The sequence below is a fragment of the Cynocephalus volans genome, chromosome 8 (assembly GCF_027409185.1).
Source record: "Cynocephalus volans isolate mCynVol1 chromosome 8, mCynVol1.pri, whole genome shotgun sequence".
Classification (NCBI taxonomy): domain Eukaryota; kingdom Metazoa; phylum Chordata; class Mammalia; order Dermoptera; family Cynocephalidae; genus Cynocephalus; species Cynocephalus volans.
The window spans coordinates 112,620,875-112,637,575 of NC_084467.1; the positions used below are offsets into that span (position 1 = coordinate 112,620,875).

A 16,701-nucleotide genomic window follows, 5' to 3' on the forward strand; every position below is an offset into this window, starting at 1 on the left:
CCAAAGGGACTGAGGTTAGATCTCAGGAAGGACTTCCTAAAGAGTAGCCAAGGGAAGTCTAGGTCTTCTTGGGAGAGCTAGCCACTGGAGCAGACCCCGAAGTCAGTGCGGTGGGATCTAAGATTTGGGGGCAGTGTGCAGTTGGGGGAGTGGGGACGGGGGGCAAAGCCTGGAGCAAATGTGGAGCCAGAGTGCCACCTAGTGGCTCCCTCACCTCCCCAACCCCAGAAGCCTGGCTGGGGTCAGGGTTCTCTCTTCCCTCCTCCACATCCTGCTCTAAAGAAGGCAATAACTTTTGAGTGCCAAAAATAAAACAGGCATCTTGCTTACATTACTTTATTTAATCTCTTCTCCTGCCCTTCAGTCCCTTTTTTTGAGAATATGAAAACCAAGGATCCCAGAGATTAACTCAGCCTGGATTTGAGCCCAAGGCTCAGACTCCAAAACCCACACTCATTTTTCTGTATCTCCCAGGGGTGCAGCTAAGGCAGTTGTGAGCAAAATAGGGAAGTTCCAGCCCAGGGGGCATAGGATTTGTTGGGAGGGCAAGGCAAGGGGAAAAGGGCATATGGGAGAAGGGGGAGAGTACCAGTGCCAAGGTTGGCACCCCTCCACACAGGTGGTAAGTGTGGGGTGTCCCCTGTGAGAAACCATCCCAGGTGACAGGGCCCCCAACCAGTGTCATGGCTCCAGCATTTTGGGGGGATGTGAGTCTACAATTCACACAGGGAGGTGAGGCCATGTGAGAAGCAGGGGTAAAAAGGGGACTTTACCCCCTGGGGACAGCTGCTTCCAAATCTAATAAAACCCTATGGAAAGTCCTCATGCTGGGCCTCCAGCCAGCAAGTCTAGTCTAATCTCAAGAGGTGCCCAGTTAGCACACAGAGCCAAGGGGCCCACTCTGGGGGCATACACCCACAAGAGAGGATGAAAGCTCTCTGGCTTCAGTATCAGAATGCCATCCCCTCCTCCCCGTAAAAAACAGGCTGCTCACCCATCCCCCTCTTCACATTGGCACAACATAATCAGTCTGCCAAGGGCCACGTCCCAGGGCCCTGAGCACGTGCATACATTTGTACAGACTGCAAGGCAGGTCCAGCTAAGGCCCTTTCTAGCAAAAGTGGCATCAGTGCAGGGCTGGGTGACTTGGCTGTCCTCTGTATATCCAAGGACACCAAACAAGTCAGGGAGATGCCAGTTTAATGGTCTGGGACCAGCCTCCAGGATTACATTAAGGCCCGGATCTTGGACTGGGCCCAGGCCAAGGCGATTCCCTGATGGCACAGGGCCTCAGCCGCGGTGGTGGTGGCGGCTATGCTCCTCCCTGGGTCCCACAATGCTGGGGATCCGCAAGTGCTTGTCCTTCTTCCCTGACCTGTGGGGAGACATGGAGTAGGGGGAGGAAGAGGCCCTTAGGAGATAACACCATGTGATGAGAAGGGGCTCCCTGAGGAGAGGACCCTGTTCCTCCTAACAGAGCTGATTCAGGCAGGCGCCACTAAGCACACGGGAAGATAAAGGCTCCAAGTGGGGGGACAGGAAAGTGGGGATCTTTCTTATGCCCTGGGCTTTGTAGGTACAGACAGGGCAGGACAACACGGGAGGAAAAAGTTTCCCTAGCCCAAAAGGGGACTCCTCAGGACCAGTCTAGGGGAGCACAGGCAGCTTCCTGCCCTCAAGGGAAGACAGGAAGTGTACCCGGATGCCTTCTCAAAGGGAAGACAACTGGGGACCAAAAGTGGAGATAAGACCTCCAGCTGAAGACCCCCACTCAGGGCCCTTGCCTCACATCCCTCCCGGCTGCCCCTGTCCCCTCAGACCCAACTCTCCCACAGCTTCCCACCTCTTCAGTGCTTTATCTCCAAAGAAGTGGCTGAAGATGAAGTCCTCAAAGTCATCCACTTCATCATCATCACCTGTCTCTCTCAGAGCCACCTCCTCCAGGCTGTCTTCCAAGGCATCCACAAAGTCCCGGAAGCAGAGGCGGTCGTGACGGAAGATGCCATCCTCACCAAAGTAAGCAGGTGAGAGGGGTAGCTCCTTGATCAACCGCCCAGCCCAGGGCAGCCGCGCCAGGTATGTTCTCAGCAGAGAGGCCAGCTCCTGTTGCCGCACTGGGGCTAACTCCATGCCAAAGAAGGTCAGGCCCTCCTGCCGGGCACACTCATCCACACCTGAGCAGCCCTGGGGTGCCCGATACTTGTGCCTCAACAGCTCTGCCCAGGGTGGCAGGGGATCATGATTGTCTTTAGCCCCTTCCCTCCACCGAGGATGCCTCTGCCTTTCTCCGGAGGAGTGGGGGCTCCCACTTTTCCCTGGGGGCTCCTTGGGGCCCTTTCGCTTGCCATCCTTCTTGCTGCCCCACTCTTCTCCCCTTGGCTTGCCCTCCTTCCACCTCCCTGCCAGCTCCCTGTCCTCCTCACCCCTATGGCTCTTCTTCCTTTCCCAGTCAGAGTCCTCCTTCTTATGCTTCCAGTGGTCAGCCTTCCGGTCCCTATGCCCATCCTTCCACTTTTCCTTTCCACTCCACTCCCTGGAATACTGGAAGCGGGGCTTCTGACGCCAGGCCTCTGAGGCATTGGCAGGGATCCCACGGTTCTGGCCCTGGTTCTCCAGGCTCTGTAGCTTCTGGGCCAGTCTGTGGCCCAGCTCAGCCAGGCCAGCATGAGCCAGGTCCCCTCGGGTGGCATCCCGCAAGCTCCTCTCCAGGTCCTGTTGTACAGACCACAGCAGCTGCCGCTGCCTCTCTAACTCTTGCCTTAATGCCTGGACCTCAGCCTCCAGCTGCTCCTTCTGCTCTAGGAAGCTAGGGTCTGGCTCTGGCCCCTTGGAACCTTGCTCCTTGGGGGTCTTGCCACCCTGCAGGCCTCTGCCCCAATTGAGGCACATCCCATCTGTGCCCTGGACACAGTTGGCCTCCAGTCCCTGGAGCCGGGCCCGCAGCTGCTGCAGCTCTGACTCCAGGGCCCGCTGGGAGGCCTCGCCCTGCTGCAGGGCCCCCCGGAGCCGGGCATTCTCCTCCTCTAGCCCTTTGGGCTGGTGCATCAGGCTCTGAAGCTCTTCCTTCTGGGCCTGGAATGTGGTTAGGGATGGAGGAAACCACAAGGAGTTCTTGTCAGGATGAGGACCCCAATTCCATTCCATTACAGTGGCAGGTGGCCCAAGCCCCTTCTATGGCTTCGGACACCCAGAAGATTTGACTGTCATCTTTCTCCCCATCCCCATCTTGGACCAGACTCTGGGAATTCCAAATTCCATCTTGGGCCTCAGTATCTATGTCCTTATGTAAACACACACTTCTTAGATTCACCTAAGGATAGCCAATATGTGGCTCTCATGGCCCTATTTCCACCTCCCATACCCAGAACAGAAATTGTTAATTGATTGCAGCCCTTGGCATAAGCCTTGGCTTGTTCTTCAAATCGTCCTCCACACAATGCTTCATGCAGACCATACCAGTCAGAGGTAACATGCCATGTGAAACAGATATGCCAGCCCTGGCCTATACCTTAGCATGAAGGAAGTAAGTAGAGAACAAGGAAGATGCCCTGACTACAGAAGGAAAGGGAGAGGGTTAAGGTGTGCAGGTGAATAGGGGAAACTCCTTTTTGGGGCAGACACTAGGACTAACAGCTGGTCCAGGATGGACTAGCCTAGTCCGCCTCCTCCTGCCTGTTCCCACCTGCAGCTGGGCCTGCAGCAGCCGGACGTCCTGGTTCTCTTTGGCCAGCTTGTCCAGCAGAAGGCCCATGTTCTGCAGGCTGGGAACACTGTCAGGGGACACTGAGGCCTGCAGCTGCTGCCTTAGACCATTCTAAGGGCAGAGAAGCCAGTTACCCCATGCTGCCCAACAGCCCAGGCAGCCCAGGCTCTCCCCTACCAAACCCCACACACCTATGGAGACATTCACACACACCTGCCCATCCCCCTCAGCATCCAGCAACTCAGCATCTGATCCAGTGTCCAGTAAGACCTGCAGTTCCCCTTCCTCTATGGGCCCTGTGGGAAAGTGAAGTCCTGAAACTGGCCCCAAGGCACAAAGAGCCCTCTCCTCTCCCGACCCACCCACCCGCAGACCCCCACAGTTACCCCTCCAGTCCTGGACCTGTCCAATGGCTGAGAGGTCCAGAGAGGTAATGGGCCAAGGGTCACCCTGAACAGCTGACGAGGCCCACAACTGAGAAGTAAATATGCAACCCTTACTCCTAACTGAGAGGAACTCCCCCACCGCCATGACAGATAAGCATAGTCCAGGGACCGTCCCCACTCACCAGTCTCAGACTCTGAGAGGCCACCTGAAAATGGAGACAGAGGAATCTGGTGAGGCCCTCAGGGGAGGGGTGGGGTGATGTAAGGTGAAAACATGGCAGGAGGGCAGGGCCAGGGTAGAGGCTCAGGCCCCAGCAGGGGAGGTACAACTCACCGGAGAAGAGAAGGATGCCCAGGCCCAGCAGAACCAGGGCCCCGACGAGGCACATGTTGAGGGAGATGCCCAGCTCCCTACCCATGCCCTCGCCCCCAGCCTGGTCCTCCACCTTCCGGGGTGCCTCAGGCTGAGGCAGGCTGGGCTCCCGGCCCCGCCGTCTCCGCAGACCCTCCACGTCCATGTCGGTGTCATCCCCACTGCTGGAGCAATGGTCCTCTGCCCTGATCCAAGCTATGGGAAGGGATGGGGACAGGGCAACTGGAGAGAAGGGACAATGGGAGAGAGGGGAAGTGGAGGAAGGCACCAAGAGGGGAACATGAATACCCTGCCCACTTCTGCCTGGGTATTGATGACAGGTCCTGCCCAGTCTGGAGGCAGGAGACTAATCCTTTCAATCTACAAACTACCAGAACCACTTCCATCCTAAAAGCATCCTCCTTCCTCCAATGTGTACCTTGCATCAAGCTCCTGCAGCTATTACCACCCTCCTGGGTCCTCTCCGAACTCTGGCCACTCCTCAGTCTCCTTCCCTGGTTCTTCCTCCCTGGCACAGGGTTCTGGTTCTCTGCTCTCCTCACTATGTCACAACTATCTCACCCACACCACTGACTTTCCCCTACAGCACAGGTGTCACTAATCTGCAGCTCCTGACCTGGTCTCTCTAGAGCTCTAGGCCAGTATGCTGACTGCTTACTGACCACTCCCCTCCAGGTGTCCCTCAGGGACCAAACATTCAACACACTGCCCTCCAAACTGACTCTTTTTTGGTGTTCCCCCAACTCAGGGAAAGGCACTACTGCTGCCATCTAGCTAACCTAAGCCCTCCCTCCTCACCTCACACCCAGGCAACTTGACAGTTCTACACTTGAACATCTCAACAGTCCATCCCTGCTCACAACCCCCACTGTACCTGCCTTAGTTCAGGTCTGTCTCTCTTGAACAGAGATAGACTCCTATGGTCCTCTGCCACAAACCTCGGATGAAGCCTGCTTAGCTTGGGACGGGTGGTTCTCATCCCTTTGCTGATGTTGTAGCCTTTGCCTGGAATGTTCTCCTTCTCCTGCCCTACCTACCAAAATCCTACTCTGTGCTCAAGGCTCCACTCAAATGTCACCTCCAGTTGTCCCTGCCTCTCCCTTGCCCTCAACCTGTCCCCTGACTGAGCTACTCCCTTTCCTTCAGGAGCAACTTAATCATACCTCCTTTCTGCATCCCTCATGAGTCTGATTTGCACCTTGGCTCTGTGTGGTCTGCCTCTTACATAGGCCATGAGCCACCCACCTTCCCTCCTCCCAGGTCCAGAGCCAGCACAAGGAAGGGACTCTGGATATGAGGGTTGAATTCTAGAAGCAAGAAATGAGGAAGACCTATGGCAGAGAAGAAAGAGTCAGCCAGACGCAGGTCCTGCCACTTACCAGCAGTGTGACCTTGCCTAAGTCACTTAACCTGTCTGAGCCTCGGTGTCTTCAGGATTGGTGGTGAGGAAGGAGGGCACCAAGCTGCTAAGTCCCAGGACTGCAGCGTGTGCTCAGTAGTGACGGCTGCTCCCTCTCCCATACCTTCTAGAAGGGGACAAGGAGAAGCAGTCTCACCTGCTTTAGGGGCTGAGAGAAGGCTCTGTGGAGAGTTCTGGTCTTCCAGGTCCTGTGTGTCCGGTCCCAGGCCTGTCACTACAGGGGTCTCCTGCAAGTCTCCCTGGACCACTGTGTCTCCTGGGCCAAGGGGCTCCATATCACAACCATCACCTTCCAGGATGCCCTGATGCAGACATGGCTGTGAGAGGCTCCTGGCCCTCTCCTGCTTCCCTCCCTTTCCCCATTGAAGTCCCTCACCTTGGCCTCAGTCTCCTCCGGTGGAACAGGACAAGACTGGGGACTTTCAATGTGGAGGAGAGTCCCTGTGGTGGGAGAAAAGGCCCAGGAAAAACCACTGCCCTCAACTGAACTTCCTACACAACCCTCTGGCTTCCACAGGCCCCTCCCAGGTTGGAAAGGACAAGAGAAAGCCAGGATGGAAGGAGGGAAGGAATTTGTAAACTGATATTAATGAGGCAAATAAGACTAACCAGCCTCCCTTCCCCTGAGGAAACTGGGAAACTCCAGAATATGTAGAATAGCTACACCCCCACTCTCAGCAGGGGCCCATTACCTTCTTCATCCAAGGTCCCAGCTAATTCTCCACCATCTGCCTTGGAGGGGCTCCAAAGGGCCTGGGGGACTCCCTCAGATTCTGGGTCCATCCTGGCTTCTGGGCCCAGGGTCTCCACAGGCAGGCTCTGGGGAAAGGGGTGTGGGCAGAAGGGCTGCTCCAGAGGAAGGACAGCAGGACAAAACCAGGGGCATGGTGCTCTGTAGGGTCCTTGGGCCAGCAACACCTCTCAGGGGTTCCAATCCACATCTCAACAAATATGACACACCCAGTAGTGAGCTGATACAAAAATGGGTTTCAGCTCAGCACAAAGTGATGGACATTCCCTAAACTCACTTACTGTTATGAGGAGGCAGACTTCTGTTAAAGAAGCACCACTGGACCAAGGCACTGGACCACTATACAAATGGCATCCCCTCAGGGGAAGCTGGCAAGAGCATAGGTCTCCCTCCCTCCAAGATCATCAGTACTGCCCTCTCCACAAATGAACAACCCAGTCATTGGCTGGGGAGTAGGAGGATGGCAAGAGAACAAAGTCCCCTCGTGCCCAAGTTCTGTTTCCCAGGAGTATGCCTGCAGCTGCCCTCACAACTGGCCAACCACTCATATAACCCAAGCTGCTCTGCCCTTTCCTACTGGACCCTGACACGCTCTCCCCACACACCTGTCTCCCAGCAGCTGCTCGCAGAAGCCCAACTCCCCCCACCACAAACAGCCTGTCTGCCTCCCAAGGTGCTCTTGGTCTGGTCATCCAGCCCTGCCACACAGCCTCAGCCTCCCCTTCCCCTACAGACTCCCCCTCGGCAGGCCCACTCCCTGCCACCCTGTCCATGGCTTCTGCGATCACTCCAATAATGATTCTTGATCTTAGTATGTTTCTTTGCAATTTTCAAATCAATTTTTTTCTCATGGCCACCCCTAAAAGGCAAGAATCATGACTCCTGTTTTAGAGGGCAGGACAGAGAGATGAGATGGCTTGTCCAAGGTCCCCCAACTATCAATAAAGGCACCCCAACAGAAAGCCAGGGCTCTGACTGACAGCATGGTGCCCATCTTTCTCCAACTCGCCTCCCCCTCTGCCAGCCAGTCTCAGTCCATGTGTCCTGCTCAAGTGTCATGCCTGAGGTCAATTCTTCACTTCCAACTGGGCTCTTCAAGGGCACCTCAAACTCAACATGTCTAAATTGAGCTCCTTACCTTCTCTCCTCCTGGAGGTTCTATTATACCAAATCACTGGGGATTGGAACTCTCCAAGATCCCTTTGACAAATTCTCACCATCTCCTCTTCAGTCATTAAAGTCCCCTATCCTGCCGCCCCCTCCTCTCTTCTTAATGGCTTCAGGAACTCAAGAGTCCCCTGGGTTCCTGCCCCACCAATTGCTACCTGGATTGCTGCAGGAACTTCAAAATACTCTCTCCCTGTTCCCACACAGCCCACAGTGGCTTCACCCTCTGCCCAAGGCAGATTGTCCTGATATCCTCCAACTCAAAGCCTTTAACTGATTTTCCATCAGGATGAGGCCTGAATGCCTCAGCCAGGCCCCTCAGGTCTCTTCCAGGAGTTCCCAGGCTCTAACCCCAACCTCACTCCAGCACTGGCTCTGAGCCATGTCTCCACCTCATCCGACAGTCTCCCCCAACATGGCTTTCACACTGTCACCTCAGGACCTTTGCTCATGCTGGTCTCCCCACCAGCATTCCCTCCCTACTTCTCTCAGCTTACCCAACTGGTACCCTTCCTTCAAGGTATGGACCAAGTCCTGACCCCTGAGGCCTGATGTTCTCCCTGCTGTTGGAGTTCCTCTAACAGACAGCAGGAATTCTTCCCCAATGCCAGAAAGCAGCCCAGCCCTGCAGAGATCCCCCTTCCATGTGCATCCCAAACCCACTCTTCCTACCTCTGAGCCAGCAAGCACCCAATTATTATCTGAGTCTGGGCAGGAGGCCATAGTTGCTGAGGTCCCTGAGGCTGCTGTGGCTGCCACCTGCAGAAAAAAAAAGCTCTCTTAAGGACCAGATCTCCCTTCAGGAAAGGCAAGATGCAGAAAGAAGCCTTGACTGGGTCCCAAGGTTCGAGGGCTGGGCAACAATCTCCAGAATCCAGCCTGGTTCCAGTCCTTCTGACCCTGACACCTCAACTCCTCTGGGCAGTATTTGCCTTGCAAATCAAAACCCGCTAACAGCCACAGAAAAGCCTGCCTCTTCCAGGGAGCAACAAAGACTTGAAAAACTGAACTGACCTTGAAAGGTCAAGGAAGCACAGAGCTGAAAAGGCTCTGGGAGATATCCCCTGATGTTAAAGTTGGGGAACATGAAGCCCAGAAAGGTTCACTGATTTGATTTGCCAAAGATCAAAAGCTAATAAAAAGTGCGAGGAAAACAACAGGGCCCTCCCTTCACAACAGCAGGCACCTCCACAATCACTACCATTTTCCCCAGAGCCTGGAAGGGAAGACTCGATGAGTCCTTCAGCCATAAGTCTCCTACAACCCACCCACCATAAATCTTATGTATGGTCTAGTTCAGGGGCACCCAACCCTGGCTGCACATTGGAATCACCTAAGATCCTGATTCAATTGGGCGGGGGTCAGGCTCTGGCATGGGTCTTTTTAAAAACCTCTCAGATAATTCTCATGTGCAGCCAGGGTTGAGAACTACTGGCATGGCTTAGATCCACCTGGATACACCTTTAGTAAATCTTCTTGTCACTCTCACTCTCCATCCTAAACTCTCTTTCCCTTCTTAATAATCTCCAGAGTTTGGTCTTAGAGAACTTGAAGGTGACTGGGAAAAGGGACTTATGGCAACTATCGCAAATAAATCGCTTTACAATTTGCAAAGAATAGACAAAAATCAGGTCTGTGGTCCTGCCCCCTGCTAACTTGCTGTGACTTGGCAGAGTGAAGGGACAGGGAGTCACTACAGCTTCCAAAGCCTGAAACAAAGCAGGGTAAGCAGAGAGGGAAGGACCCACGCCTTCATCCAAGGCCAAGACGGTTCCCTTAGGCTAGAGCAGCTACAATTGGGACCAGGCATAAAGATGGAAAGATAGATTAGCTGCCCCTCAGAGTCCTGAATTGTGATCCTTCAGAGGAGGATAAATGACTGCTTCCTGAGGGACTAGAAGGGCAGTAAGAGGAAGATAACTCTATAAGGAAATTCTAGGAAAGGGAAGTAAGGCTGGGGAAGTATGGCGGCAGTTCTACCTTTGAAAATGACCATACTGACCCCTTCCATTTGAACTGGTTTTAAGTCCTGCAGGGTGCCCTAATAACCTCCTGCGGCCTTTGCCAGTCAAGATCCAAGCCCAGAATAGGTGAAGGTCAGTTTCCCCAATGCCGTGCCTCCCAGACACATGCACCCATCCCACATGGAAATAGAATGGCTGCAATGACTTCCCCATACTAAGTACAACAAGATACCCTGGCATGCTTCTATAAGCATGGAGAAAAGTTCACGGAAAAATTCACAGTGGGCTGGCCAGTTAGGTCAGTTGGTTAGAGCACAGTGTTATAACACCAAGGTCAAGGGTTTGGGTCCCCTTACTGGCCAGCCATCAAAAAAAAAAAAAAAGAAAGAAAGAAAGAAAAATTCGTACTATCTTTCAATTCTATTTTTCCACAAGTTTTTTGAAGTACCCTCATATACACATCCATAGAGCCATTGCTGTTCAGCCTTCTGCTCTCAAGCCCCTCCCATGCTGTTCTGTCATAATCTCTACATCGCCAGTTGCTGCATGTGACTGTTAACAGGTGGTGGCAGGAAGTTAGTGGCAGCAGCTTGGGCTGAAGTCCCTGTTTATCCCTGGCTGTATACAGCCTGCTCAGGTCCTCCAGAACCAGACACCATGGCAACGAGAGTGATGTCAGACCCACTGTCTCCATGGAAACAAGCAAGGTATTTGGGTCAACAAGACAAACACTTCTGAGACCCAAACAGGAGACAGTCTGGAACCCCTGCACTCTGGGTCCCAAACTCTGATACCTCTCTCTTGGTTGGGTTCACCCATGATTCCAAAAGCTACCCCTGTTCTCCCAAGTCAGCATCATCACTGCCTTATTAGGAAGTTCCTTCTGCTGTCTTATCTCTACCCTTTCTCGCCATGTTTTCAGATCTTTTCCTTGTCATCCACCTCTCGGAAGAAAACCCACCTCCACCCCCTCCCCACTATCCCGTTTCTTTTCATTGAGGCATGATTCAACAAAGATACCCACTAAAGATGCAGAGACTTCCATTTCTAAAAAACAGCTAAAGGGGGAGCTCTTTCACTCTGTACAAAGCTAGGAAGTTTCACCTTTAGCTAACTTCAACCCCTCTAACAGTAATTCCCCCAAACCTCTAAAACAAAGTACCTAGGGCCACAAGAACTAGCCAGGGGTGCCCAGAGTAAGTTCCTGTTTGGGAAACCTCCGCACATGGCTCCCTTTCCCCCAGCCCAGAAATGAAAAGCAGCTCTGTGGCTCCCCGGTGGAGCCCATTCCTTCTAGAGTTCTGCCATCCCCTTCCTTTATCCCCTTACAGGGGATCTGCAGACCCCTTCCCAGCTAGAGCATTACCTGACCCAGCTCTTGCTTCAGTCTTCAGCTTAACTTGATGCTGCCTCCCCCGGTTTCCAGCCAAAGAAAAGAGAGCAGAGTCATGTGACTAGGTACTGACCAATGGAAAGCCAACTTCCCTGAGGGGGAGGAAACTTTTGGCCAATAAGAGCTGGAATTGAGAACCAGGGGAGGGGAGATCTACACAGCCCCTAACCACGGGCTAATCTCCTAGTGGGCGACTGGGGTCCGGGCAAACTGATTTTTGAGTGACCTCTTCCTTTCCCAGTGTTTAAAGTTTCTAGAGGGAAAATTCAAAACTGATAGAACGACAGAGTGGCGTCTCCTCAGATGACAAGGACAAGAGGCCAGGTTGGCCCCAGGATAGACAGAAACAGCTGTAGGAGGGGGGAAGGGAAAGGGATGGGTGGCAAGTTGTGAGTTTGGAATTAGCCCTCCTGCCACTTTCCCCACCCTGTTCTAGCACAGACTGTTTAAAGATGCCATTGCTACTTTTTAAAAAAGCGGGAGGGGGGACGAGTTAGGGTCTGAAAAACATCCAAGAAGGAAATTTGCTAGACCAGAAGCAGCCCCTCCCCTCATCCTTGGAGCTACACTTGACCCCTAACCCAAACAACTGAGGTGGAGGGTGAGCCCTAAACCTAGAAGAGCTCAAGCACTTGTCTCCCAGAGGCCTGGGAGCCAAATCTCCCGCCTGGCTCCAGGCCTGGCTCCAGGAATGTGCTCAGAAAGGAAACTCAGTTTCTCACAGCAGGAACACAGGGGGAGGGGTGGGGAACACAGGCCTCCCTCGGCCTAGCAGCTTATACCAGGGTCAGCTCAGGGGCTGAGTCTTTCTGCCTTTCCCACTTCCAGAGACCATGGGGAGTATACACATCCTCACCTCTTAAGCATCCTTCTCAGCACTGATAATGGCTCAAACCAGCCTTTTTGCATATAAACACGGAGCCCTTATCTGGATTTTCAAGTCATTTTATTAATCCAACCGTACAAAAGACCCCCACCACCACATCTCTGCCACCACTTGCTTCCAAAATGTAGTGGAGAGGGTGAGGGAACAGATCGAGCAGACACTCCCCCCAGGAGCCATTTTACAAAACACAGTGGGAGGGAGACAACACAAAAATAGCAACAGATAAAAAGGGCAAACAGAACCACAAACACAACACAAAGTTGGGTGGTGGGGGGTCATCTGTGCTCTTTTAGTGTGGAACACTAGAAGAAAGAAGCTAGAGGCCCATTCTCCTTTCTCACAGCCTCAAAAGCCGTTGGCTACACCAGGCAGTGTCTTCTCTCCATGTGCCAGGAAACTGAGAAAAGCAAGGTAGGGGACCAGAGAGGGTAGGTCTTTGCCACCACCCCTCCTGCTGAGGGACCACTACCTTCTCTGAAGAGGGCCACATCCCATGCCTGCCTTCCTCACAGCATTCAGGAATGTGTACAGAGCCATAAGGAAAAAGCAGCTGTGAGGGGCTCCTGACCAGCCCCCAGGCCCATCTCTGGCAGGCAGTGCTTAAAAACTAAAAAAAAAATAAAGCCCAGTGCAGGACTTTGGCTAAGAGGAACGAGAATTGCTACATCACAGGCCAGAGATGACAAGAATAAGGAAGGAGAAAAGCAAAAAACTCCAGGCTCTTCTTTTTAGTACCACAGCAATGAGGATCCCGCCGCCTCCCCTTACCCACAAGGCTGTGATGAGACCTCACTTGGAGCCTTTTATCAGGAGAGGGAATGAGGTATAAAGACTGCGCCTTTTCAAACTTTCCTTCAATCAAGCCAGAGAGGCGGGGGCATAAGCGCGCCAAAAGGTGAAGAACAGCGCTGAGTATAATGTGCAACATATGGACAAGGAGGGCGGGAGAGTTGTAAACCACAGCCCAGACTTGCAGGACAGCCCAAACTTCAAATATTCTGGTCTTTAATATTCTGGCAGACCACACATCCCAATTTTTGGCAAAAATATGGTTATTAGGAGAAAAGCACGAGAGGCTGAGAAAGGACCAGTGACTTTGGTATGAGGAAGATATGTCCTAACAGCATCTCTTACTGTCTTGAAGCCCCAAATCACCAGGAAACTGCCACTGCCAGGAACTCTCCTGCTTTTTCAAGTTATTTGGTTCTCTGAGGGGGGAAGAGTTGGGTAGATCTTGGAGGAGGCAAAGGGAAGTTAGAAAAAGGAGAAAATTCCCATTTATTCCCTAAAGCTGTTTCCCGGAGCCCATAAAAGGGCTATTGCAGGACTTGGGAAGAGACCCCAACTCCTCTGACCAGAAACCTTTAGCACTTAACTCCAAAAACTAAGGCTGGAGCTGTGGGGCTAGATAGGGGTGTTAGGCACAGGTGTTGGGGCATCCATCATCTGCAGAGGGGATACCCCTGCCCTCCGGATCTTCTTCCAGCCCCTTTACTCTTGTAGCCACACCCCTAGACCTCCAGAGATAGCCACAAAAAAATGGCTCTGCTCAGCAGGGCTTTGGTTTCCTGGATCTCTGTAGATCTCAACGTGTAAGTTTCCAAAAAAGTGAGCGATCCAGGCTCTTCTGCCTGCCCACTTCAGTTCCTTTGCTGCCCCATGGGGATGGGAAGCCAGTGGAAACAAGGACCAAGAGCCAGACATGGAAACAATCACCCTAGAAGAGCAGGGAGGGACGTATGCACTTCCCTGGGCCACCTTGCCAGTATCACCCATCGTTAGCAGCCACCAACTGCCCCATGCCCTCGCGGATGTAGACAGATTGGATCTCCTTGGTCTTGAGGCAGAGATCGCAGGCCCAGACGGCAGAGGCCTCAGTGGTCAGCAGCCCATAGGCACTCTCAGTCATGCCTGTGCACTCGCGGTGGAACCACTTCTGGCAGGAGGCCTCACAAAGAATGGCATCCTGGTCATCATTCACCTCACTCCGACAGGCACCACATGGGTACACCAGGCCTGGGGGAGGCTGAGGTCCAGAACCCCCACCTGCCTTGGCAGGGGGTGCCAGGCTGTTGGCATCCGGAGTACCCCCACCCCGCCCACTGCTGTTTGGGGGGAAACTAGGCTGGTTCCCGTTAACAGCAGCAGCCGGGGAGCCTGAGTGGGGCTCCTGGGGAAAAGCAGTAGGAGCAGGTGGATTCAACGGCTTCCCCCCGTCCTCACCACCAGGACCAGGAAAGCCAGGGTCTGGACCAGGGAAGGGACTTGTATTGGGGGGCAGGCTGGGGAGCCCCTGACCAGGTCTCTGGAGAGGAGAAGGGCCGAAAGGAGCCCCTGGCTGGGCAAAACGTTGGGGGAGAGAAGGGGGACCCAGATCCCCTCTGGGAGGCTGTCCCATGGTGGGTGAGATCATGGGGCCAAATCCCCCCACTGGGCCTGGCATCATCTGTCCACCAGGAGGGCTAAAATTTTGACCCAGAGGCTGGTTGAAGGGCTGGCTAGGAAAGTTCATGTTGCCTGGGGGTGGGTAGCCTGGGCCCTGCGGGGGCATGTTGAAAGCAGGGCCCATAGGGTTGGGAGGGAAAGGGGGAGGCTGTCGACGAAGTGGCTGGGGACCCCCTCCACCTCCAGTACTGTAGCCTGGGGGTACCTGGCCTGCCATGCCCCCCTGCACACGAAAGCCTCCAAAGGGCACAGGACTACCAAGGAATGGAGGAGCTGCGCCTCCCACTTTAGGAGTTCCAAAGTCATCTTCAAAAGGGTTGGATGCAACCAGGTGATCCACCATGGGAGTCGGGGGTGGTGCAAACTCTGTCAGATGTGAGTACGCAGGGCCCTAGAAGAGGATAGATGAGGGAAAGAGGGTCATGGAGAGAGATAGAGCAAAATCAGAGCATCACAAACACAATACACATTTTGGAGGCTGATACTGGCCAGCTCAGATCTAAAATCAAGATGGACCTTAGAATGCAATAGAGAAACAGAGAGTGGAGAGCAGAACCAGCATAGTGCAGCAACTGTGTTTTGAAAAACAGGCAGACCATACTGGAATCCGGGCTCTGACCCTGAATAACCTCAAGACCCTGGGGCAAGTATTTAAACTTTTTTAAGCCTCAGATTTCTCAGCTATAAAATAGGTTCAATGCCTATCTCTCGAAACTGTTAAAGCACTTTAGTCTAATCCCTGGCACTTAGAAAAGGCTCAGTTAAGTGATAGGTGTTATCAACATGAGGGAACCAGGACAGGAAAAATGAGAGAAAAGAAGACTGAAACTCTGCCTGATAAGACCTTTTGGTCAAATCATCTCCTTGCAGAGGATATTTCCTCCTAAGTTTGTTATGAGGGTGAGGGAAAAGACCAGAAACAAAGCAAGAGAGTTTTCTCTTCTTCCTGCACCTGACACAAGCTACAGATACTGGAGTGGCAGAGGAGACAATGCCCAGAAGGGCTGCTAGGAATTACCCCCACTACCAACCACCAACCACCATTCACCTGAGTATTTGACTTCCTTCGCTTCTTTTCTGGGCTCTTCATTTGCAGACCTGGAAGAGCAGCAAAAGGCAGACGCAGACAAGTTTCCCTTGAGGTTTCCCCAACGTCCTCTCTCCTAGCCACGTTCTGAAGAACTCTACTAGCTTCAATACACTTGTTTATTTATTTAACAAATATTAACAGGGGGCATAACATGAACTGTGAGTACGACCATACTGTCAGCTACGTCTTCCTTTAAATGAGAACCCATCTCTTGATACCCTCAGACTCCAGGTGACTTCTGAATTCCATGTGGCTCCAAAGCCTAGAGTCCTCAATCTGTGACACCTGCCCCAACCTCTGGAGGGCTACATACACACACCCTTTTTACCTGAGACTCCCTTCAGGCCCCTCGGCCTATGGACCACCACCCACTCACCAACCCCCCCTTCCGAGGTTCCCAAGTCCTGGGCCTCTTCAGCCCCCGCCCCTCTCAGCGATCTCACCGGCCTTGCCCTGCTTCCTCCCGGTGCTGGGCGGCGCAGGGGGCGGTGCGGGGCCGCCACCTCCCTCCAGCTTGTCCGGTGGGGGCGGCGCCGAGGCGGCCATGGAGTGGGGGACCGGGGTCAGCGGCGGCGGGGGATGGAGGCGCCCTCGGGCAGCACCATCGCCCGAAAAGGGAGACGGGGCAGCACAAGCCCCCGAGCAGCAGCAAGCTCAAAGCGCGGAGAGAGGGAGGCGCAGAGCCGAAGCGCCAACTACGCGCTGGCGCCAGGCTCACCGCCCGCGAGCGGCAGCAGCAACCGGAACCGGAAGTCATGTCGGCCACCACCACTGAGCGCGGCGGGAAGGGGTAGCAAGACCTAGGCAAGACTACGCCTGAAAGCACCGGGAGAGGGGAGAGCCCAACCAAGTCACGACCCTAATGGGGAGGGCCGTTTCCCGCTGGGGGAGCGGCCCATACCAGCTCGTCGAGGGGCGGCGGCGTCCGGCGAGCCCTGTCGGGCCGTACCATCCCGGGCTATGTGGTCGCCGCAGAGGTGTGCGTGCGAGCCAGGGCGAGCGCCTGGGAGGCCCAGGCACCCTGGGGGCTGGCGTGGGGATGCCAGGGCGGCTTCTGGGCCGGGACTTTGCCCCGCCCGGAGCCAACCTCCTCTGCAGACACTACATCCCCACGGCGACGAGC

The 16,701-nt window shown here is 54.0% G+C and overlaps 2 protein-coding genes across 3 annotated transcripts; both read right to left on the reverse strand.

Moving 5' to 3' along the window:
• Positions 1-327: 327 nt before the first annotated feature.
• PBXIP1 (PBX homeobox interacting protein 1) lies at positions 328-11,190 on the reverse strand. 2 transcript variants are annotated; one of them, XM_063106562.1, is made up of 11 exons: positions 11,131-11,190; positions 8,473-8,559; positions 6,575-6,701; positions 6,259-6,323; positions 6,019-6,184; positions 4,424-4,657; positions 4,272-4,295; positions 3,917-3,999; positions 3,683-3,814; positions 1,844-3,072; positions 328-1,375 (listed from the first exon to the last, which is right to left on the reverse strand). In XM_063106562.1, the coding sequence occupies exons 2-11, from the start codon at positions 8,521-8,523 to the stop codon at positions 1,291-1,293; spliced, it is 2,196 nt and encodes a 731-aa protein (XP_062962632.1). In that variant the 5' UTR covers positions 8,524-8,559; positions 11,131-11,190; the 3' UTR covers positions 328-1,290. The 2 variants fall into 2 exon arrangements, with proteins under 2 accessions (XP_062962632.1, XP_062962631.1); XM_063106561.1 differs by having other exon boundaries at positions 4,424-4,684.
• Positions 11,191-12,103: 913 nt separating this feature from the next.
• PYGO2 (pygopus family PHD finger 2) lies at positions 12,104-16,299 on the reverse strand. The gene is made up of 3 exons (XM_063105109.1): positions 16,022-16,299; positions 15,537-15,586; positions 12,104-14,879 (listed from the first exon to the last, which is right to left on the reverse strand). Exons 1-3 carry the CDS (start codon positions 16,122-16,124, stop codon positions 13,812-13,814), a joined length of 1,221 nt encoding a protein of 406 aa, XP_062961179.1. The 5' UTR covers positions 16,125-16,299; the 3' UTR covers positions 12,104-13,811.
• Positions 16,300-16,701: the final 402 nt, after the last annotated feature.

What these genes read in the sequence shown, in the direction of transcription:
- PYGO2 (XM_063105109.1), bottom strand. Translation starts at nt 16,124, where the DNA reads ATGGCCGCCTCGGCGCCGCCCCCACCGGACAAGCTGGAGGGAGGTGGC. An exon ending in GAGGAAGCAGGGCAAGGCCG is followed by an intron (nt 15,587 to 16,021) that starts GTGAGATCGCTG and finishes CTGCTCTTCCAG; the next exon opens with GTCTGCAAATGAAGAGCCCA. An exon ending in GAAGGAAGTCAAATACTCAG is followed by an intron (nt 14,880 to 15,536) that starts GTGAATGGTGGT and finishes ATCCTCTTCTAG; the next exon opens with GGCCCTGCGTACTCACATCT.
- PBXIP1 (XM_063106561.1), bottom strand. Translation starts at nt 8,523, where the DNA reads ATGGCCTCCTGCCCAGACTCAGATAATAATTGGGTGCTTGCTGGCTCA. An exon ending in TGCTGCAGGCCCAGCTGCAG is followed by an intron (nt 3,073 to 3,682) that starts GTGGGAACAGGC and finishes ACCACATTCCAG; the next exon opens with GCCCAGAAGGAAGAGCTTCA. An exon ending in GGAGATAAAGCACTGAAGAG is followed by an intron (nt 1,376 to 1,843) that starts GTGGGAAGCTGT and finishes GTCTCCCCACAG; the next exon opens with GTCAGGGAAGAAGGACAAGC.